This window comes from Malus sylvestris, chromosome 10 (assembly GCF_916048215.2).
Source record: "Malus sylvestris chromosome 10, drMalSylv7.2, whole genome shotgun sequence".
In the NCBI taxonomy this organism is placed as follows: Eukaryota; Viridiplantae; Streptophyta; class Magnoliopsida; order Rosales; family Rosaceae; genus Malus; species Malus sylvestris.
In genome coordinates, this window is record NC_062269.1 from 42,899,291 (window position 1) to 42,922,372 (window position 23,082).

General features: G+C 38.6%; 1 protein-coding gene, 1 long non-coding RNA gene and 1 pseudogene across 3 annotated transcripts in view; 1 reads left to right on the top strand and 2 right to left on the bottom strand.

Moving 5' to 3' along the window:
• The window catches only part of LOC126587355 (SNF1-related protein kinase regulatory subunit beta-2-like), a 31,951-nt gene extending 9,463 nt beyond the window's left edge, over positions 1-22,488 (bottom strand). Inside the window, exons 1-4 of one of the 2 annotated variants that reach the window (XM_050252388.1) lie at positions 22,015-22,488; positions 21,114-21,289; positions 20,848-21,010; positions 19,300-19,453 (exon numbers count right to left, since the gene is read on the bottom strand). In XM_050252388.1, coding sequence (XP_050108345.1) covers positions 19,300-19,453; positions 20,848-21,010; positions 21,114-21,289; positions 22,015-22,209 — 688 coding nt within the window. In that variant the 5' untranslated portion in view covers positions 22,210-22,488. Of the gene's footprint in view, positions 1-18,930; positions 19,454-20,847; positions 21,011-21,113; positions 21,290-22,014 lie in introns of those variants that run through there. The other variant, XM_050252387.1, reaches the window with a different exon arrangement.
• Positions 8,098-17,900, bottom strand: LOC126587352 (uncharacterized; annotated as a pseudogene).
• LOC126587360 (uncharacterized) lies at positions 10,141-17,131 on the top strand. Its single transcript, XR_007611041.1, has 3 exons — positions 10,141-10,251; positions 10,396-10,827; positions 16,755-17,131. It is a non-coding gene; the product is annotated as an uncharacterized LOC126587360 (long non-coding RNA).
• Positions 22,489-23,082: the final 594 nt, after the last annotated feature.

Sequence of the window (23,082 nt, forward strand, 5' to 3'; positions counted from 1 at the left end):
TTATAGAAATAATAAGACAAAAAGCAATAGTAATATAAAATATTGACGTGGCTTAATCGTGACCGCACAAATAGGAAAAGATGAGAGTGTATGGGAAGTGGGAGGGAAGAGAAGCCAGGTCCCTATAAAACTACTTTCAACTGGATGCATGCTCATACCAAAACTAAAAACACCTACGCAAGGATAAATTTTGAATAAAGAGAGTCAATTTCAAAGTTAAAAGTCTAAAAAATGCTACTCTTATCAATTATTTGTACCATTTTGTTAGCAAAAATAAGACACACATGCGTTAACGAGTCATATCTTTATTAGACAAATTGTATAAATGAAAGTACAAATAAGTGGTAAGTGTATAATTACTCTAAAAGTCATAATTGAAATAAAGTCTTAATACATACTCCATTTATACTACAAATGAGAAGGGGAGGGAAAAAAGGAAGAGAATCCTACTCCATTTATACTCCAAGGAGGCGTTTGTTTGGCCTCGTTAACTAGGACTGGACTGGACTGGACTACTTACTAACGTAGTCCCATGTTTGGTTTGTATTGGGACTAAGTTAAATGGGACTAAAGGGGACTTGCGTGGATTAGAGGCCTTACTAGGAGTTCTTAGTGAGACCCTCCACAAACCACAGGACTCGCTAAGACCATCTCCGTTTAGCCCCTTTCGCTTCGCCCCTGCTTCTTCTTCTCCGCTCCCGCATCCATTTTTATTCCAACATGGGTTTGCTTGGTGCTTTTTTTTTTCCTCAATTTTTTAATTTTTTTTTGCACACGGGTTTGCTTGGTGCTATGTTGTTGCTGATTAGCATCATCAAAAATTGGGAATTCTAAGGAAATTAATCAAAATATATAGTTTCTTTGTGCTATGTTGGTGCCATATTGTTGCTTGGTGCGACGTTGTTGCTGATTAGGGCCATTAGTTTTGTTAATATCTTAATGGAAAAGAAATTAAAATGGAACTTTTTTTTTTGGTAAAAAAAAAAGGAACTATTTTTATTATCCTATATTTTTAGTCCGACACTGCACCAAACGCACCCCAAATGAGGCGGGAAGTGGGAGACGAGGGAGAAATGGGGTGTTCCAGAAAAAGAAAGGAGAAGAGGACACGGGACAAAGGAGATGTGGATTCCACCGTCCATGCAAAACAATCATACAATGAAAAATATTAAAATAATAATAGGATAGTTTATCTTGGTAAGTGGGAGTAAGGTGGCAACAAGTCTAATAGTTTAACAAAAATCGAGAGTTTGGAAGAGACAAGGACACGGCAAGAGGGAAGAAAGTGGGGAGAAAAAGAGGGATAAGGATTGTCTGCCCTCCATTTTCGGTGTTTTTTCCGTGCCTTTCTGTTTTATATGATCACGGTTAAGTCATGGCAAAATTTTATATAATTTTTTTATAGATATGATAAGACAAAAATGAATAGTAATATAAAATGTTGACGTGACTTTACTGTGATCACACAAACAGAATGGCACGAGGAGGGCACCTGGAGGACAGACAATCTTTGTCCGAAAAAGAGAGTTGGTGGGGTTTGAGAAAGCTTTAAATAATGGAAGGTAATGATGGAGTTTGATGGAGTTAAAAAAAAATACGTGTTCTCACAACGTAAGCCCTTTGCAAATAAAAAATTTAATTTGTGGCTCGATAATTGATACATGAAACAATATCAAAGCAACAAATCCATGAAAAAATGGGTTAATGATCCACTACTAACCCTCACATTTCATCACATCATACCAATCATGCAAATCAAACTACATTCAAATATGCACGTCAAAGCACATTTCATAAATGTTTCCAATCCATAGTCAAATCACAATAACGAAACTATCTTTTCTCTTTGGAAGAATCAGGATCGAGACACATGTCAACACGATGAGCCCACTAAACTTCATGAGTTCTCAACAACACTTTAAGACAACCAACACGCTAGAATAACTCAGGCTAGTTGACTAAAAAGCCAACCGTCGATCAAGATAGAGGGTAGGGTCCACAACCCTAATAATCTAATCTGGAAGATCCGCATATAGAATTTCCAATCCGCAACTTCTCGAAGTCCACATTATACTTCTATAACAATATACTAACACTTCATTACGATCCAACGGTTGGATCTCCGCCAATTGCAAATTCAAGTGACGGTCAACGTTTAATTTTACAAATTTAGAAATCCAATTCGGGAAGATCAGTACGTCGGATTCCCGATCCGTAAGTTTCTATTGTCCTTAAATATTACATACTAGCACGTAATAAAGTTTGGTATCAATTCAACGGTTGGATCGTCAATTCAAATAATAATAAAGTGATGTACCATAATGAAACTAGGTTCACAATAATCAAATCACATCATATAGATATCAAATCTGAAATCAAGATATCAATATAGCATAAAATAGCATCGATGACCCACTGACCACGTGCCGCCGCAGGTGGTGGTCGCTCGCTTTGACTCGATAGAAAATTCAACTATTTTAAAAAATTACCACATTTTATAGAAATGTAGATCTCAATGAGTGGAGCAAGTTTCATACATGTGAGAAGGAACAATTTGGTCGTGAAAAGCCTCAAATCACCACAGACCTGCCGAAAACCCTAGATATAGGTGGCTTCGATCGGTCACCTCTGGTGCTTGGCTGCGTCTAAAATCGTTTTGGTTTTGTTGCAAACCTCGATGGGAGTTTAATTGTGGTGAAGATGGACGAAGTTAGCTTCAGGTTTTGGTGAATCGAAGCCAAACTCGCCGCACCCACCGTGCGGTTTCTCTTAAAATCAATCTAATTTATCAGTTTTTTAAATGGAAATAGGAGAGCAAACGAATGGGTTCGAAGTAAGGATCATTTTGACACCAGTCCTGTCGTCAATTGTGGCCGGAATCGAAAGATACGGCCGGGTTATGTCGAAAATAGAGCGCGGGTTGAGGGGGTCCGGGTTCCCATTCTTCTTTCTTCCCTCATTTCCTTCCTTTCTTCCCTTTCTCATTGGCTCCCTTCCTTTCGTCACCTCCCTGATTTGTCCACCCCCTCATTTTCACTCCCTTCCTTCCATCACAGCCACACACGTGGCACATCCATTGCTCCAGAAAATCTGAAGCCTTCTAGATGGGGCCAAAATTACAAAAATGTCCCTAACTTCAAACGTTAATAACTCTTTCGTTATAATTCCATTTAACGAACGGTCTGCACCTACCCATTCTTGAGATCGAGCTCTATTCAAAAATATAAACTGTGACCTCAAAAGGTCTACGGATTTTAAATAATTAATTTTCAAACTTCAAACTTCGTAACTAGTTTAATTAAAATCTAAATTCAAACAAATTAAAATAAATTCTAGAAAAATAATATAAAATCTTAATAATACAAATACTTAGATTATAACAATGAAATCCAGGAACGGGATTTCACATATATAATTGGAGAGAATTTATTAATAATAGCCAAAATTTAATACACATTTTCATAAATGTCACTTTTTATAAAAAAAATCAAATATAACAGAAAATTGACTTGAATAGATCTAAATGCCCTCAACATCCAAAACCCATTTACATAGAAAAACCGAAATGATTTAATAGATCTCCTCTGCATCGTTGTTTGAAGAACTATCATCCCCTATGATGCACGGATACTTTACTTTGGTTACATATTTTGTATCCGATCATTTTCAGATATGATACTTGTCAAATACTCTCAGATACTTGTCGGACACATATCATAATTAATGAACACACTTTAACTTAACGGATACACGTATCCCACATTTGGGATACAAGTATCATGCTTTTACTTTTACATTTTCAAATAAGAAATTAAAAAGAAAAAATTAATAAGTGACATAGCTTTAGTTGAAATCAGAGAATATGAATTATGAAGAACCAATCTCTAATTGAAACTATGTATACAACTGTCACCCTTCTTTTATGTATGCCAAGAATTAGGTTTTCAACTTTTCTTCTCTAACAAATCAAATGAACTTGAATTTGATTGATCTTGTGTTATCAAAATATGTTCTAAGTTATATATTTTTATTTTATCAAAATATGTTCTAAATTATATATATTTTTATCTTTGTTTATTATTATATAATTTTAATTGTCGCATCTATCGTGTATCGTATTCTACTTTTTAGAGATTTTTTGTATCACCATGTTGTATCGTATCACTGTATATGTGTCCGTGTTTCACAGATTATTCCCAAATTTCGACCTCTTTTTGATGTTAAGTTGGGCAATTTTGGGAGCTAGGAACTCAAGGTTTTGAAATGAAAAGATGGAAGCCCCGAACATCCTTGTATCTTGTACCACCTCCCTATGGCCTGATTTTCTTTGCAGCAACTCAAACTCCTCCAAAGCCTAGAGCCTTTAGTCTTCTTTCTTTTCTTCTCTTCTTGGTGAGATGGAGTTTCTCAATTTCATCCGACAACTTCTTTTTGTTTTCAATTTACAGTTGGTTTGACATCACGAAATGTGCCTCTCATTTTTTCTTATTTTGATCTAATAGGATGTTGTCTCTTATGTTTATTTGGTTTTAATTATAAGGGTATTTAAGTGATTTTTCTGCTATATTTGAAATAATTTATAAAAAAATAACATTTATAAAATTAAGTGTTAAATTTTGACTATTATTAATAAATTCTCATAATCGGATGCAAATATTCACTTTCTCATTCAATCACTTCTCATACCAAATCATGTCGGAACCCTTCAGTTCAAAGATTGAGTCGGAATCACAAATTGAATAGCTCGTGGAACAAAGTTGGCGGATCGCGGAACATAATCAACGGGTCACAGATATGCATTATCAAATAGAAAGCCTTCCAATGCGAGGTCAAGCATCATTGTCATCAGCACCTTAACGTGTGGCATAGATCAATCCTTGATTAGTATTACTAGCAGCTAAATAAGCGGGCTTGCTCCATGTGTAGTCATTTCTATACAGAGAGTTAGAGACCCATCAACATCAATTCAACTCAAATTTTAAAGTGGGTTTGAATCTGACTAAACAATAATAAAACACACAATTTATTAAAAATTATATATATATATATATGTGATTCTATTAAGTAAAAAAATAATAAAACATTATCCCGATAATTTATATAAATGTATAGCGCACACGTATATATGTATATAATGTACGTATATTCCAATCTGTTTGAAATGATAAAAACCTCACGTCGAAGTAGTGGGTGATTATTAAAGATTAAAAACCAAATAACATTCTATCTATTCTTCAAAAAACGGAAAAACAAAAAGAAAAAGAAAATCCCATCTCATCCCATTCGTCTGGCCGTGTATGTGAAGGACAGAAAGCCCCATGCACTCTTTGAAGTGTTGAACAAGCAAAAAGCTGTGGCCTAGAAAGAGAAAGATAGCTGCAGCACAGATTGCAGTCTGCACCAAATGGCAGCAAGTGAGGCAGTGGCGCATGCCCTCCACCCCAGTCACGCCACCAAAGATTTCCAATAAAGATTTAAAACAAAATAATATTACATCCTATCTATGTTTTTCTTACATCTCCATCCTAACTCTTTCACGTCATTCAAGATTTCTAAAATCCATATCATTATCACACTTTAACTTATTGGAAAGTGGAACACTTTTCTCATATGCGTTTTTTTGTTTGTTCTTCTTCTTCCTTTAGTCATCGGCAAGGTTCTAAAAAACGTTAGAAGTTAGTGGGACGGTGGATAGGGGCCAAGTGCTAGGCGACTAGGCAGGGCCTAGACGGATACTTAGGTAGATTTATGTAAATTTATTATATATCTTGTAAATAAATGCTTATTTACACTAAAAAAACTATACTCGTATATATCCCCTTAAAAGTTCTCCAATTATTTCAAAATAGACCTATAAATGTAGATACATTTTTAATTGAACAACATAAATTTTCACCCACTCGTGAAGAATCAATGCTCTTCATAGTCATACACACAATTTCCATTTTGATCACTAGTTAAAACCCTAATTAGTCGCATCCTTGTTTTCTCCAAAAATAAAAAATTAATTGCATCCTAGTACACGCATGCAGCACAATTGAAGTTACAAATATCATAGTCATGGCCCTATCTATGCATGCATAACAATAACTTCTGTGAAGTAGCTCAACTGCCCGAAGAGATATTAGTTGAATCTAATTAATTCAAATATATCAATGGAGGTCTTTTAGCTTTAGTCAGTTACCTGCGAACCTGACTTGGTTTGCTTCCAGATGTAAGTTCTACTTTCTGGGCAAAAAGTGAACCGAAGAAGCCATTCTTTTTCCTTAAGTAAATAATCTGACTAATTGCAATGTGGAGAATTAATCCATATTATCCCACTCAATGGTAAAAAATAAGGAAAAATAATAAAAAACGTTTGAAAATTTTGAATTTTAACGATGAAGACAAAATAAATGATAAAATGAATATTACTAGGATTGACTTTGTAGTGTAAAAATATGATTTTTCGTTAAAATGAATAGTATCGAAATTTTTTCGTTAAAGTTCCCCAAAAAATAACATAGACAGTTTTTTACATGACTTTAGAACGATAAGCTAAAGGTTTTAAGGAGGTAAAGAAACTGAAAAATCTGTCATTTATGATAAGTAAAGAACGTCCATCAAACCAACTTCCTATTATTTCCGGAAAATGTCAAAGATAAGTTAGTTTTTGAGCATGATAACAGGTCGTTCGATTGTAAACAAACAAAAAAATTCAGGTTCTCTCGGCTTTATCGAGAAGGATGAGGAAAGGCTGAGCTAGAAAGAGAAAACTAAAATTAAATTGCAACGTTTATTTTCCTTAATTGAAATAATTGTGGGATCCAAAATTGCATTTAATAATACAAGCCAACTTACACGTGGGTGGAGACTGAAGAGTCCTGCCAGACTGCGTTTGAGGCGAGTCTGGCTAACATTTCTCTTGATTGAATTATTCTATTTTTCTTCTTCTGACCGCGTTATTTGAATTGGTACTATTATTTATTGGTCATCCCTTGCTTCTCCGCCACCATCACAATCAATGGTTTCGACTTCCACACTGTTGATACCTATAGATTGTTGAGCACCTGATTTTACTTATTTTACTGTTGAGATTTTGGGATTTTGGGATGTCATGCCCTTATTTACGAGATATTATGGCGTAATGAATTTTTGAGATCTTGCAGGTTATGATAAGTATTTTCATACTCTATATAGTATGTATATTTTGGAAACTATATATGTTTTACGACGATGGGTTATAATGTTTTCAAAGGTTTTTATTAAAACTTTATTTTCAGACCCACTCACCCATGTTTTTTGCCCTTCCAGGTTTTAGCTGCTGAACTTTTGTATCGACGACAATTCTTGGCAAATCTCAGTATAGGTGGCTACCCTTGAGGGTATAATCCTTATCCACCATATTGTACTTTACTTATGATCTGACGTCACGTGTGAAATGGGTTCATTCCCGCTATCCAGCTCACTCTTATATTTAGGCACTTTTAGGTTTAAATATATTAACATTTTCCACATCACTACATTTTATGGCTTCGTCACCTTCTAGGTGTCAGCCAGCACAGCTTGATTCGGAGTCCTAGTGGACATACCGGATCGGGGTCTATCCGACTAGGATCCACATGAGCGAATTCATTAATTACATTCAACTTGACACATTTTACATATTTCAAATGCCAAAAATACCCCTATTGCATGTTTGATTTATAAAAATTAATTACATGCAAATTATATGGGAGAGTTAATGACTTTGAGAAATAAAAAAAATAATAAATCAAAAGACATTAATGTACGAAATTATGGAGATGAATGCACAAAGAGGCGAAATTAATGTGTATATAAATATAGCCGAATCAATGGTGCATTTAAACTATTTACATATTAATATGAAATATGAGAATGAATGTCCTAAAAAACTATACGAATTTGAATTGTTTTATGTATTGAATGACTTTATTAATTTAAATGAATATATTAAATCTTGAATATTTATGCATATTTTTTCTCAAATTAAATAATAAAGAAATTAAAAATCAAATATATTAAATCTTGCACTGACGGATGCTAGGAGTACTTGAATTTTTATTAGGTGAATAACAATACTTGGGAAACACAAAATGGCAAACACAAACATATGATAAATATCCAACATTAATCAATCATAGTACGACGATTATATGAATTAGAGTACAACACAAAACCAAATTTAAACAAGCACAAAAGTCAAGAACCATAACGCGAACCTAATATAATGAGTCATCAAACTTTTTAAGTACATCGCATCCGTTACAATCCAAGTCCAACTTAATCCTCAGCCGCGTCACTTAGTAGCCAAGCAATCTTATCATCTGTCACAACCTTCAGGCACATTGCTTTCTTCTCAGGGTTAGCTTTAAACAGCCCTTTTGCATACCACCGCAGATACTTTTCGTGACGCCACTCAGGGATAGATACAATAGCCTTCATTGCTTCATCAAATGAAGGTGCACTACCACTGCTATCAACCGCTTCAATAGGGCGATCACTATGTTCTGATGACGTCGCAGCACCTCTCCTCCGTGACAATTGCGCACCACCTCTCTGTTCTGCAAATGCCAAAGCACCTCCCACTTTCCCCCCTCCTCAAGCAACTACTTTGTCATTTTCGTTTTCGTCTGTCTTAGCTTGTACGAAAAGTTGTTGATAAGTTCTCCTCTTCCTTTTCCCCTTACCCTTCCCAGATGAGCTCATAGGTTGAGTGGTTTCAACCTGGATGACGTGCCTTCCATTGAGATAAAAAATCAACGCAGGGAAATCACATTCAAAGAAAAATTCACTTGAACCATAAAAAACAGAAACCTCAACCGGCAGTCACCAGTACTGTATTCACAATTATGCAGCAACCTCATGCAAATGCAAAGTTATTTAGAAAATAACTACCTGTACAGTTTTTCACAAATTTCCATCGCGAGGTCAGGAATCTCATCTGCCGTCCTATTTTGATAGGGATTGGCAAAAATCTCGTCTACCTTTTTCCCATTTTGATAGAAATGGAATGTTGGCTGCAGCAAAATGGACACAAAATCACGAAAGCATTTTTAAAAAACAAAGGTTACATTACATACTGAACAATTATATCTATGAAATACGTATGCACATTTACAGGGGTTTCTTTAAAAAAAGAAAAAAAAAGAAGGGGATACGATCATTTACCGTAAACATAACATTCATTCCCAGCAAGTCGTCCTGTAAATAGACTATAAAATGTTACAACTACAATTCAGTAATTCATTAACCTTAAGACCCATAACTAGATTCGGAAAAAGACACACACTATGTTCCCAAACGATCCAACCATCTACAATATGACTAAAATAGTTCCCAAACGATCCAGGTTAACAGAAGTCAAGATTACAATAACATACCTCAAAAGTACGCACATACTTGTATACTGTTACATGTGGGAATTCTTCCCTCATTTTTCGAACGGTTGGAGATCCAAAGAGATTGGCTGCAAAACAAGAGTCCATATATAACTTGTGAAGGAGCAGTTTACAATAAATAAATTGATTCATGTATAAAAATTGCTTATTAGAACTTACAATCAACACATATCTGCGAAGCAAAGTAGAAAACTGCTGGCAATAATCCATCTATCAAAATTAAAAAATAATAATAACAATTAAGAACTGCATATATAATATTACATGTGAGGAAAGAAAAAGAGAAAAACAGTTTGAAAATGAATACAAGAAAAATACAGGGATGGGTTTGGCATTCATTTCCTTGGCTACGTATAAACTGGAACCCTGTCGAGTGGACTGTGTGTGCAGCTGGAATCTGCGTATTTCCAGTTCATATATTGCGGGCTAACCATGATGACTGCTAACTATGGTGATTTTTAGTTTTCTCTGACCAGCAGTTTTGGTGGATTTTTTTCCTTTTGTTACCTAAGGGAGAAGCTGAAGCAAAGTTAGGCCTAAATAAGAAGAGCCTAGGCTTGGCTATAATCACAGGGTGCCATCAGCCAGAATACATAAAACAGGATGGGGATAGTAACAAAGGACTAACTTCATGAGAATAACAATATTAGCTTGCTCTATGAGCATTATCTTTACTATTAGAAAGTTAGAACCCTACTTTGGGGTCACAAGGCTTCAACGCGGGTCATTCATTCTCCTTTCTTCACCCTCTGTTAATTCTTTTGCTTCACTGTGAAATATACGTTGTTTGGAGATTTTCTACTTCCTTTCGTAGATAAAGGTGTTCATCTTGCACCTCGCACCTCTTCAGGTAATTTTTGTTATTTTCAAATTTTCTACAGCTTCTATTGCAGTTAAACTGGCATGTCATTGTTTTAGTTTGTAACATGAATGGATGATGAAGAATAATGCAAATTCTGACCGGAACAAACTTGGGTTTCTTCTTTTCTGTAAGATTTTGATTTCGGGTCAAGATTCTGGCCGATGTGTCTGCCGTAGCTGCAGAAATCAAAAGCAAGTGAAAGGCAAAGGCCTTTCTCTCCCAAGCATTCATAGCCAACAATTGCAGCAAGAGTCAGGCATATCTCTCCTCTTGTTTTCTCTCTACAATTTTTCTCCCTCAATTTCTCTGAGAAAGTTAGGGTTTTGGTTTGCACTCTTGGATTAGATCTGTAGATATTCCAATGCATCTCAGTTTTCTCTGATTTAATAGCATAATATGGGTCTTGGTATTCTACCTTTGCTTTCTTTGTATCAAGATTGCATCTTTCTTGGTTTTCTATATAACCCAGCTGCAATTTTCTTAAAAGTTGGATGTATTTTGTGCATATTTACTTCTGAAATCCTACGGTGTTGCTATTTTTTGGGTTTGGCGTAAGAAATTTAGGTTTGCGTTGGTAATGGATGAGTTAACAGGACATATTCAAGATGATATTCCTTGGTGTATGCTTTTCGCAGACGATATAGTGTTGATAGATGAAACTCAGGAAGGGGTAAATGCAAAGCTTAACCTTTGGAGAGAAGTGTTGGAATCTAAAGGTCTTCGCCTAAGCCGATCAAAGACAGAATATATGGAGTGCAAGTTCAGTGCAAATGGAGGCCAAAACGAGTTAGGGGTGAGGATCGGAGATCAAGAAATACCAAAGAGCGACCGTTTTCGTTACCTAGGATCTATCTTACAAAAGAACGGAGAATTAGATGGAGATCTCAACCATAGAATACAAGCTGGATGGATGAAGTGGAAGAGTGCATCCGGCGTGTTGTGTGACCGCCGTATGCCACTGAAGCTCAAGGGAAAATTTTATAGGACGGCAATAAGGCCGGCGATGCTGTATGGCACAGAATGTTGGGCGGTGAAACATCAACACGTACACAAAATGGGTGTAGCGGAGATGAGGATGCTTCGTTGGATGTGTGGGCACACGAGAAAGGATAAGATTAGGAATGAGGATATCCGGGGTAAAGTAGGAGTAGCCGAAATTGAAGGAAAGATGAGAGAAAATCGGTTACGGTGGTTTGGACATGTGCAAAGAAGGCCTACTGACGCTCCGATTAGAAGATGCGACTATGGGACAGAGGTTCAGGGCCGAAGGGGTAGAGGAAGACCTAGGAAAACTTTGGAAGAGACTCTAAGAAAAGACTTAGAGTACTTGGATCTAACGAAGGACATGACACAGGATCGAGCACAATGGCGTTCTAAGATTCATATAGCCGATCCCACTCAGTGACTTGGATTTTCCAAGTCTCCAACCAAGAAGTTTTCCTCACTCGGGAAATTAAGGGAACACTACCCCAACCTACATGCTCCACTCAGAAAGCTTCAACATACAAGCTTCAACAAAAGAAAATTCAAAGAACTTAGCGAAGAAGGCTTTGGTGTATTTAACACAATACGTTGAAATGAAGGAAAGCTTATTTATTGATATCCCCGATAAGCTACAAATATGTACATATACATGAGTCAAAATAAACACACAAGAGGGAGCCTTCACAAAGGTTGCTTAGGAGAAGTCTCAGCAGTCGGTAGAGCCCCAGAAAGAGAAGGCACCGGAGGGGGATCATTTGGAGCCTCAGTACTGGACAGAACCCTAGAAGGAGGAGGCATCAGAGGTTGATCATTTGGAGCTTCATTACGCGGTACAGCCCCAGAAGACGAAGGCAATAAATGCCTTTGGAACAAACCCACAAATCTCTGATGATCAAGTAAAACCTGACCATCAGTTTCCTTCATCTGGTCAAGCTTCCTCTTCATGTTTGTAGCATAGTCATGTGCGAGCCGGTGCAACTGTTTATTCTCATGCTTGAGCCCTCTAATCTCCTGTTTGAGACTCATCACTTCAGCCGCCAATGATTCAACTTGGCGGGTTCGAGCAAATAGGCGTTGGGCCATATTAGACATAGAACCTGCACACTGAACACTAAGAGCCAGCGAATCCTTAACAGCTAACTCATCAGACCGTTTGGAAAGTAGTCTGTTATCTTTGGGAGTGAGAAGGTTCCTGGCCACCACCGCAGCAGTCATATCATTCTTCATCACGGAATCCCCAACGGTAAGAGGACCAGTTGGGGAGACGAAGGATGGGCGCCATATGTTGTCTGGAGAAGGCGGGGCTGCCTCTTCAACAAGGTTCAAGTCAAAACGACGGTCGGAGGGGCCAGACATTTTCAAAGGTGTTGAAGAGAGAAGAGGTCGGACAAATCAAGATCTTAGAAGTGCAAGAATGAAGCTTCTACTGGTGGAGATTCAAGTGTGCTTTGGAACTTAATGCCAGCCTCTATAAAAATCTGCACTCGACGGAGCTTCAGAAATCAAAGAGGCGCCTGCTCAGAAATCGAAGAGGCGTTTGCTTTCTCAAAAGTTGGGCTGCTTAGAGATCACGAGGGTTGATCTCAGAAATCGAAGAGCCGTTTGCTTTCTCAAAAGTTGGGCTGCTCAAAGACCATGAAGGCCGATCTCAGAAATCGAAGAGGCGCTCGCTTTCTCAAAAGCTGGGCTCCCTAGAGACCACGAGGGCCGATCTCAGAAATCGAAGAGGCACCTACTTTCCCAGCCTTGTCAGCACCTGTCACACGCACACTCAGCTTTGCGGAAATTATGGGCATTCTGTCAAAGACTTCTGGGGAAGTAGAAAACACAGGAATCTTACTGTTCAATCACCCACTTCCCACACGCAACAATAGCTCATGGGTACCACAGATAACTTTGCCAAAGTGCTCTGCCAAAGTTGAGCACGTGAAGCTTGCAGCTCCCACTACATCGCTCTGACCAAGAAGGGTAAAAGAATAGCAAAGAAACAGCACTAACAAAGTTTAGACCCATAAATTTTGAAGGTCTAGCTACCATATTATTACCCACAAGGGTAAAGGAACAGTACCACTGCTGGATAATTGGAAAGTCCATGTATGTCAACCTCTGTGCTTCGTGGCAAGGTAGACTAGCAAACATGTCCAACCTTTACTCACATTCGAGAAAACACTCACAATAAGATTGCTTGCTCCAAAATCGAAGAGGCACCGTCCTCCGAATCTAAAGAGCCAGACTCCCAACATGACTACTTTCTTAAAAATCGAAGAGAGGGTAAAGGAACAGTACCATTGCTGGATAATTGGAAAGTCCCTGTGTGTCAACCTCTGTGCTTCGTGGCAAGGTAGACTAGCAAACATGCCCAACCTTTACTCACATTCGAGAAAACACTCCCAACAAGATTGCTTGCTCCAAAATCGAAGAGGCACCGCCCTCCGAATCTCGAAAGCCACTCTCCCAACATGATTACTTTCTCAAAAATCGAAGAGACACTGCTCCCCGAATCTCGAGAGCCAGATCCCCAGCATGATTGCTTTCTCAAAAATCGGTGAGGCACCGTTCTCCGAATCAATCGAAGAGGCGCTCGCTTTCTCAAAAGCTGGGCTGCTCAGAGACCACGAGGGCCGATCTCAGAAATCGAAGAGGCATCTACTTTTCTAGCCTTGTCAGCACCTGTCACACGCACACTCAGCTTTGCAGAAATTATGGGCATTCTGTCGAAGACTTCTGGTGAAGTAGAAAGCACATGAATCTTATTGTTCAATCACCCACTTCCCACACGCAACAATAACTCATGGGTACCACAGATCACTTTGTCAAAGTTCTCTGCCAAAGTTGAGCACGTGAAGCTTGCAGCTCCCACTACATCGCTCTGACCAAGAAAGGTAAAAGAATAGCAAAGAAACAGCACTAACAAAGTTTAGACACATAAATTTTGAAGGTCTAGCTACCATATTATTACCCACAAGGGTATAGGAACAGTACCACTGCTGGATAATTGGAAAGTCCCTGTGTGTCAACCTCTGTGCTTCGTGGCAAGGTAGACTAGCAAACATGCCCAACCTTTACTCACATTCGAGAAAACAGTCCCAACAAGATTGCTTGCTCCAAAATCGAAGAGGCACCGTCCTCCGAATCTCGAGAGCCAGACTCCCAACATGACTACTTTCTCAAAATCGAAGAGAGGGTAAAGGAACAGTACCATTGCTGGATAATTGGAAAGTCCCTGTGTGTCAACCTTTGTGCTTCGTGGCAAGGTAGACTAGCAAACATGTCCAACCTTTACTCACATTCGAGACAACACTCCCAACAAGATTGCTTGCTCCAAAATCGAAGAGGCACCGCCTTCCGAATCTCGAGAGCCAGACTCCCAACATGATTACTTCCTAAAAAATCGAAGAGACACTGCTCTCCGAATCTCGAGAGTCAGACCCCCAGCATGATTGCTTTCTCAAAAATCGAAGAGGCATCGTTCTCCGAATCTCGAGAGCCAGATACCACAGACCACTTTTTCAAAGTGCTCTGACAGAGTTAAAACATGTGAAACTGGCAGCTCCCACTACCGTGCTATGACCAAGCAGGGTAAAGGAATAGCATTACTACTTGTTGTTAGGGAGACTCCTATATATGTCGACCTCCATCCCCAACGGACAGGCAGACCTGCAAAAATGCTCAACCCTTCATCATATCTGAGAGGGCACTCCCAACAAAGCCTTTCGAAATATTCAGCTTTCTTTCCCCCCGATAATACCTCTGCAAACAAGCTATACTAGAGCAAGAATATCTCATATCATCAGGGTTAAAAGCAAGAGTATCCCATATCATGCTTTTTCCCTGTTTTTTCTTTTGGCCTTGTTTTTACCTGCAAGACAAGGAGAAAGAGAGCAATCAGTCAGCACTTGGAATCAAGCTTCCAGCCAGGAACTGACTGCCTGGAACCCCTTACCTGATTACTTACCTGGCATTGCTCTCGAGTACTCATCTTCATCATCTTATGTTTCCAGGGAAGATTCCGCATCTGCTTGAGGAACAGATAGGGCAAGTGCGAAGGATACAAGGAAGCATGTGGAGACAAGCGTAACAGCACACGTGCCGATACATCCATTACTCTGTCAAAAGCAAAAGTATCCCATATCAGCAGGGTGGAACGTACTCTAGATTTGATGGACTTGTTTTGACCCTCAAATTCTTTAGTCGGCCTTATACTCTGGAGGAAACCAGAAAACCCTCCAGCTCAGTTCAAGAATAAGCCTGTGGAAAGTTACTTCTTCAAAAGCAAAAGTATCTCATATCATCTCTTCTCATTTTTCTTCTCTTTATCCTTCATGCTGCTGCAAGATGGGGAGAAGGTGAACAATCAGTCGGAGCTCTGATTGCTTACCTTGTCTGTCACCTCTTTCAGCAGACCCCCTAGCTCGGCGACTTGGGGGACTCCTACTACATGGTTTGTATCGCGCTTGACCAAGCCTGAAACTACAAGTAAGCTTCAAGTGAAATTGATACATTACCTTGTGCATCTCCACCAGTTAAAGATACCACCCCTGGATGAAGGAAGAGTACTTCCAGAGAAGATGCCACATCTACCTATGAGACAGATAAGGCAAGTCAAGACGACACCACACTCCGATACTTAGAAGTTTCGTGATTACGAGATCATTCTCCCACAATATTTCCTAATGTCATTTGTACTAAATCATTCACTCGTACTCACTAAAGGAGAGCTTGAACCTATGTACTTGTGTAAACCCTTCACAATTAATGAGAACTCTTCTATTCCGTGGACGTAGCCAATCTGGGTGAACCACGTACATCTTGTGTTTGCTTTCCTATCTCTATCCATTTATATACTTATCCACACTAATGACCGGAGCAATCTAGCGAAGATCACAAAAAGCGACCGTTTTCGTTACCTAGGATCTATCTTGCAAGAGAACGGAGAATTAGATGGAGATCTCAACCATAGAATACGAGCTGGATGGAAAGAGTGCATCCGGCGTGTTGTGTGACCGTCGTAGGCCACTGAAGCTCAAGGAAAAATTTTATAGGACGGCAATAAGGCCAGCGATGTTGTATGGCAGAGAATGTTGGGTGGGAAGCATCAACACGTACACAAAATGGGTGTAGCGGAGATGAGGATGCTTCGTGGGATGTGTGGGCACACGAGAAAGGATAAGATTGGGAATGAGGATATCCGAGGTAAAGTAGGAGTAGCCGAAATTGTAGGAAAGATGAGAGAAAATCGGCTCTGGTGAGTTGGACATGTGCAAAGAAGGCCGACTGACGCTCCGGTTCGAAGATGTGACTACGGGACAGAGGTTCAGGGCCGAAGGGGTAGAGGAAGACCTAGGAAAACTTTGGAAGAGACTCTAAGAAAAGACTTAGAGTACTTGGATCTAACGGAGGGCATGACACAAAACCGAGCGCAATGGCGTTCTAGGATTCATATAGCCGACCCCACTTAGTGGGAAAAGGCTTTGTTGTTGTTGTTGTTGTTGGCGTAAGAAATTTAGGTTCCATCCGCTAGAAACTTGCATTACTGGATTATAATCGTAAAGGTTTTAATTAGGCCAACTCAAGCCTTTCTTTGAAAATATTTTCAGGGTCTTTGTCAAACAATGGCAATGTGAAACTAGGAAGCGCATTTTTGTTTACTTAGTTGTAAGATATTCGAGAAGCCAAATATAATACTTATTCACCCAACCGAAAAGGTTGTGGAGGTTTTGATGTCTTGGAGAAAAACGAGGACTAAACCTGTGAGGACGCTTATCGGTTAGTAGCTAGGCCTTCTGAAATTTATGCATGATAGTGGAATGGTTGTTTCGCATATTTCTCTTATGAGATTTTTGGGGTGGTCTTTGAAGAGCTGAAGCCCTTTGAAGTTTTCAATATTAGCTTGCATTATACAAGGTTATGAGCATACAGATGACCATGATGCGGTAGAGAAATGATTACCTTGAACTTTTTGTATTGCTCTCTCCACTTGATCCTGTTTCCACAAGATGACGATGTCCGCGGGGCGTGGAAATTTAATTGCTATAAAAATACACAGCAGTCTCAGTGGCAACAACAAAATCATCATCAGATCGCAGAAATTGGAAGAGAAAGAGAAAGGAGCGTTACCTGGGGCTGGGGACGGGGACGGGGACGGGGCGGGCGCCGAGGACAGCCGTCTTCGGTGTTGCAGAAAATGAAGGGAATCGGGCAAGACGGGTGATTTGGGTGTGGAAGTAACATGAATCGACATGGACAAAGATGGTGTGGTTGGGATCGAAGTTAGGGCATTTAGGGTTTGGATACAAATTGGAAAAAACTTAGGATTGTGAAGACGACGAAGTACTTGGAAGGAGGAGGAGCCATAGGAGCCATTGCCTATACCACTTGCAATTCCAAGCAAAGTCTGTCGTATAAAAATCCCACCATTCCTCGCCATGTTTATCTCTCGATCTCTCCACGCTCGATTCGTTTTCTTTGAACTCGGCTTTACAAGTCTCTCAGTCTCCAATTTTGGGCCTGCTTCCCTACAACCACTCTCAGTATCATCCGCAATAAATGTGCCTCTCCAAATCACACCTACACACCTCTTACGTTGTTCAATATAATAATAAGGAATGTCTCATGAAGCCGCCCCCGTTTATCTCAACTTATTTTTTTAAACTGCTTTTATCTCACTTTGCCACATTTTCAACTCTTTTGATCTCATTTCAAGTTACAGGGTATTTTAGACATTTTATATTTAGTCAATCTCAATTTCATTTTTTAACTCTCATGAACAAGAGTAAATTGTACAAATGATCCCTCAACTTTAATCAAATTGGAGCAATGGTCCCTCAACTAAAAATCCATTACCTTTGGTCCCTCAACTTATCAAAATGTGCAGCTATGGTCCCTCAACTAAAAATCTATTACCATTGGTCCCTGAACTTTAATTCAAGTGGAGAAATGGTCCTTTAACTTTAACCCAATTGTAACAATAGTCCTTCCAATATAACTCGTTTTGACAAATTTTTTGACATAGTTGACGAAAAGAACCATAATTATACACTTTGATGAGTTAAGGGACCCTAATTATATAAATGGTTATTCCAACATAGCTTATTTTGACAATATTTTGACAAAATTGATGAAAAGGACTATAGCTACACATTTTGATAAGTTGAGGGACCAATGGTAATGAATTTTTAGTTGAGGGACCATTGCTCCAATTTGATTAAAGTTGAGGGACCATTTGTACAATTTACTCCAGGAACAATGTGAAACTTTTTGTTGCAAACTGTGCACATTTGCTTCAGATTTTTTTTTTCTTTTGGTTTAGGAAGCATTTTGGATGTGATAGTTTAATGGTTTTTTTTATTATATTTTGTGCAACTGATCTTAGATCAATTTTTTATTGGTGAAACTTGTGGTTAGACCAATTTCGATTAGAAAGATACCTTGAAACATGCTGATCATGTTCCTTTATGTTGCGAATTTGTTACTTAATCTCTTATTGATTATTGACATGAATTAGAGACAATTGGAAAACATAAGAGACAATAGGAAAACTTATCCCTTCGACCTTGGCAGGTTTGGGAAATGGGGATCAGACAAATTAGAGAAAATGCAGATAGGGAAAGTTCATTCTTTCACCTTTTTTTCTTGTACAACAACTGAAGAGATACAAACAGCCAATAAGTGCAAGTGCAAGAATGCAAAAGCGGATGGATCAATGGTCATTAAGCAATGGAATTGTGTGAAAATACAATCCTGAAGTTTCACCTGAAAAATTCTTCCTGAACATAAACCGACGCCATGGAAATGGCATTTGACTTTGAAATTGATATAAAACTAACTACATAATGGGAACCGTGGAGTCCAGACAGACACTTTGTGTGTGTATGTTTTTTTATCTCTGCAAGGACTTGTAGAGAACCACTGTAACATACTTCGCTATAAACCTCTCTGTTGTACCGAGTGCCACCACAGATGGTCCACTCTTCCCTCTCTGCATGTAAAGATGATTGAGTACCACATGTTGAGGTCTTGACAAAGGAGGCGGCATCTCCATGTAAGATGAAGGTGCATTCAGCAGTGTCATTTGTAGGTGTGGAGGAACCAATGGGGGCTCCTTCGCGAAATCTTCAGATCCAAGCTGCAGGTTGTTATAACTTGATTCCGGCGACTGGGGAGGTTCAAAACCAGAAATGCTGCCGATGTCTTCTGGGACGTAATCCTGCAGAAGAATCCAACAATATCAATCAGCTTATAGCACTCACGCATCCAAGCCCAGTTTTCAAACAATTTCTATACACTCGTACTTAAAACCAAAGGTCAAGACTCAGGCAACCCAGAAAATACTACGCATTCTGTTGCATGTTACATGTATCCATTATGCATACAACTGACGGCACTAATTTAGAAAAATATATAAGAAAAGTTTAACACAACCTATTGATTAAAAATCCTCATACAAATGTGCAATTTCAATAATCTCTCATACACACACATACGAAAAATAGTGCTAAATTTACATCAACTGAAATGTCATTTTAGTCTGATCCATAAACTCACGCTTTTTCCAACATTAAAACAATAACAAAATTATCATTTAGAGCACTTCTTTTTTAATCGCGACATATAAATTTCTAATCGTCCCCAAGTTTGACTAGAAGTAGAGTGGTGCACAGAAAGAAGTTTTAATCAGCTGTAATTTGATCCTTCTCTTATTAGTACTACATACAATAACTTTAACTGCCTACTCTCTATGTAATATCCAAACCAACACATGAAAGAAAGGGATCGTTACAGCTCACTGGAAAAGACAAAGGCTACCTGAACAGGACCTTATGAAATATCATTTAGTTTTTTAACAGAGACCTAGTCTTCCCCATCTCGGTTGAATATAGGTTTCGGGAGGTTTTAACAATTTGGTAGGAGTCATACTAGATATAGGGAATCCCTGGTTTTTGTCTTGTATCAACGTGTTTCAAGTTAGAGGCTGACCTTAAGTCCAACCTGATCTACTTAATTGGGCTCAATGCAAATTTCTCTTTTGCAGACAGCTTTGCACGGGCTTAAAAACAGAAATTTGGATAGAGAGCTTTATGAACAGAAACTAGATATGCAATGGAGGCGAAAAAGCAATCTACCTAAAATGTAAACATGAATTTAACAGCTAAGCATGGTGAAGGTATTAAATACCGACGCTTTCAAAACACATATATAACAACACAATTTTGTTACTGAAGAAATTAGACTCTAATGGCGGACAACTTGAATGGTACGTATAAAAGGAAAGCTTAATGTATGGACTATGGACTATTGAATATGAAATATCGGTTGCATGAATACGAGAAATATCATCAACACAATATAACTGTTATTCCCTAGTCCATGGGGTCTACTATCATCATTGAATAGTTAACAGAAATCAAAATCATGAAAAGTAGGACTTACATAAACAGAATTAAGTTCAGACTGGAACAAAAAGCATAAACAGTATTAAGCTAAAAAAGGATATCCAAATGCTTTAACAAATTCGGATGAATACAGTTATGAGCTACTATAATGGGATTGTCACACTCATTCAAAACATGTATCAACCTAAGAAGAGATGACAATCATTACCTGCAAGTCCAAAAGGTTGTAAGAATTGCCAGCATCATCTTGGGTCAAGGGCAAGTCAGGAGAACATCTCCACTGCCCATCAACAATAAACCTATATTGGTAAACACCAGATGGCAGTACCTTCATAATAGTGAAGTCCTTCCCTGATCTCTGCAAAGCCAATCTGAAAAACAAGATAGAATAAAGAACTTAGGCAAGAGTTCACGTAGTGCAAACTATACTCATTATCTAGAATACTTATTATTCTTTCTTTTATTTTCAGGAACCTTGTCTTCCAATTATCCCATGATCCCTCCACAGCTACATCCTTCCCACCATAGCTCCATGTAATCATAGTTGGAATTCCTTGCTCACAGCACATGTCTTCAAACCCCGACGTTTGCATCCACGAGCTGTTTGGAATTTGTATCTCATCTGGTCTTTGTAAGGGAACGACAGGGACCTGGAAAAAGAAGACGATAATAATAATTGAATAAGAGGAAGAAACTTATGGATCGATGAAGATAAAAAAATAAGAAAATACATCAGCGTGGGTAACTGGCAAGAGTACAAGTAAGGAAAACGTTTTCAGGGAGTTGACTGAGTTTATCATATATAGTTGAGCAGAAAGCAGATTACCAATGGGTTGGTGCACAATGGTATTTCTAAAGGATCTTAACATTAAAACTTTAAGTGTTAGTATTGCACGAAGAGACAGATTCATGTCAAACTGATATCCCAATTTCAGAATTAGAGGAGGAGGAGGAAGGATGTTGGAATCAAAGTTTATTACTAGGTTTCACGCAATGTCTCCCACCGATTGACCACTCATTTTTCAGTTTCTGCTGCTACAATGATCCGAAATTCATACCCTCACGGAAAACCACAAGTCAAATCTCTGTTTTTGGTAATACAATGATCCAAAATACAGACTTGTCACAAAGAAACAAGAAATTGTATGATTTGGCCGCCTCTCAGCAAGATATCAATAAAAAGGAAAGAACAATTGCACAGCATAATTCACACAAGCAATTCTAAGCTGAATCATAGAGGCCCCCAATTCTACGAAAAAAGCAATTCGATGGCAGTTGGGTAAAATCTGAATCTCCGTGGAAAATTTAAGAAAAGCAAAAAACCTTGAAACCAAGTGACATGAGGAAACAGATGAGGAGAGAAAAAGGAACTGACTTGGGGAGTGAACATCAAAGGGGAGTGAGTGGCCCTAGGGCTATGAGGAGGCGATTGACCCATCAACTCAGCGGACCCATCAACAAGACGGGCGCCGTGGGCAGGGCCCTCCTGCAAGCTGCCGGCGGCACCGCTATCTTCCTCGGCCGCTGAGGGGCTTCCATCCCCATCTTCTCTCCCATTCACATTCCCCATCCCGATTGCTTGGATATGACCTCTGCTAGCAACAAGCACCAACCGACGAGAACGAAATTACTGATGCATAATAATACCCACTCTGCAGAATTGGAATCCAATCTCATATGATGAAACCTTAAATCCCACAAAGCTCAAAAATTTGATTGATTGGGCGTCAAAACTCAAAAAATAGAGCCCAACAAAGACAACCCCGTTTTTATATATTATATAGAGAGAGAACGAGAGAGAAGGAAGGGGAAGGGAAGGGAGGAGAAAGAGGAGAGAGAGAGAGAGAGAGAGTATTACATTAAGAAGAGGGGGCACTTAGCAACAACAACACAAAGGGGAAGGTGGGGCAGGGCGGGCAGATGGAAAGAAGAAAAGTGAAAAAACGAAGGGAATGGAAATTAGTTGATTGATGAGTAATGGTAATGGTAATGGTAAAGGTAAATTGGTATAATGAAAGAAGAAGTAATAATCTCCGATGAGTTTGGAAGATGGAATGCTACTCCAATCATGTTGTTGGTTTAATGGAGGAAATGTTTTTCACATCATATATATTTTTACAAACCCCTTTTAATAAAGGACAAATCAATTTATTAGGTTGTTAATGTTTATTAAGATCTATTTAGTTTATCGTTTTTCTTATACAATCATCATCATTGTCATTCTCCTGTCTATATTATATTTATATCAAATTAAACAAATTTTAACGGTTATACATTAATAACTCAATGAGTTCTTTTGTCACTTTTACATTATTTTACCTTTAATCGAAGCCTTTCTCTCCCTCCCAAAACTCACTTCCCACAACACTTTGAGTTGACGACACTCTTTAATCATCACACTGGGTTATAAAATCAACAAATAATTGTGTTTTGGTTTTCATTT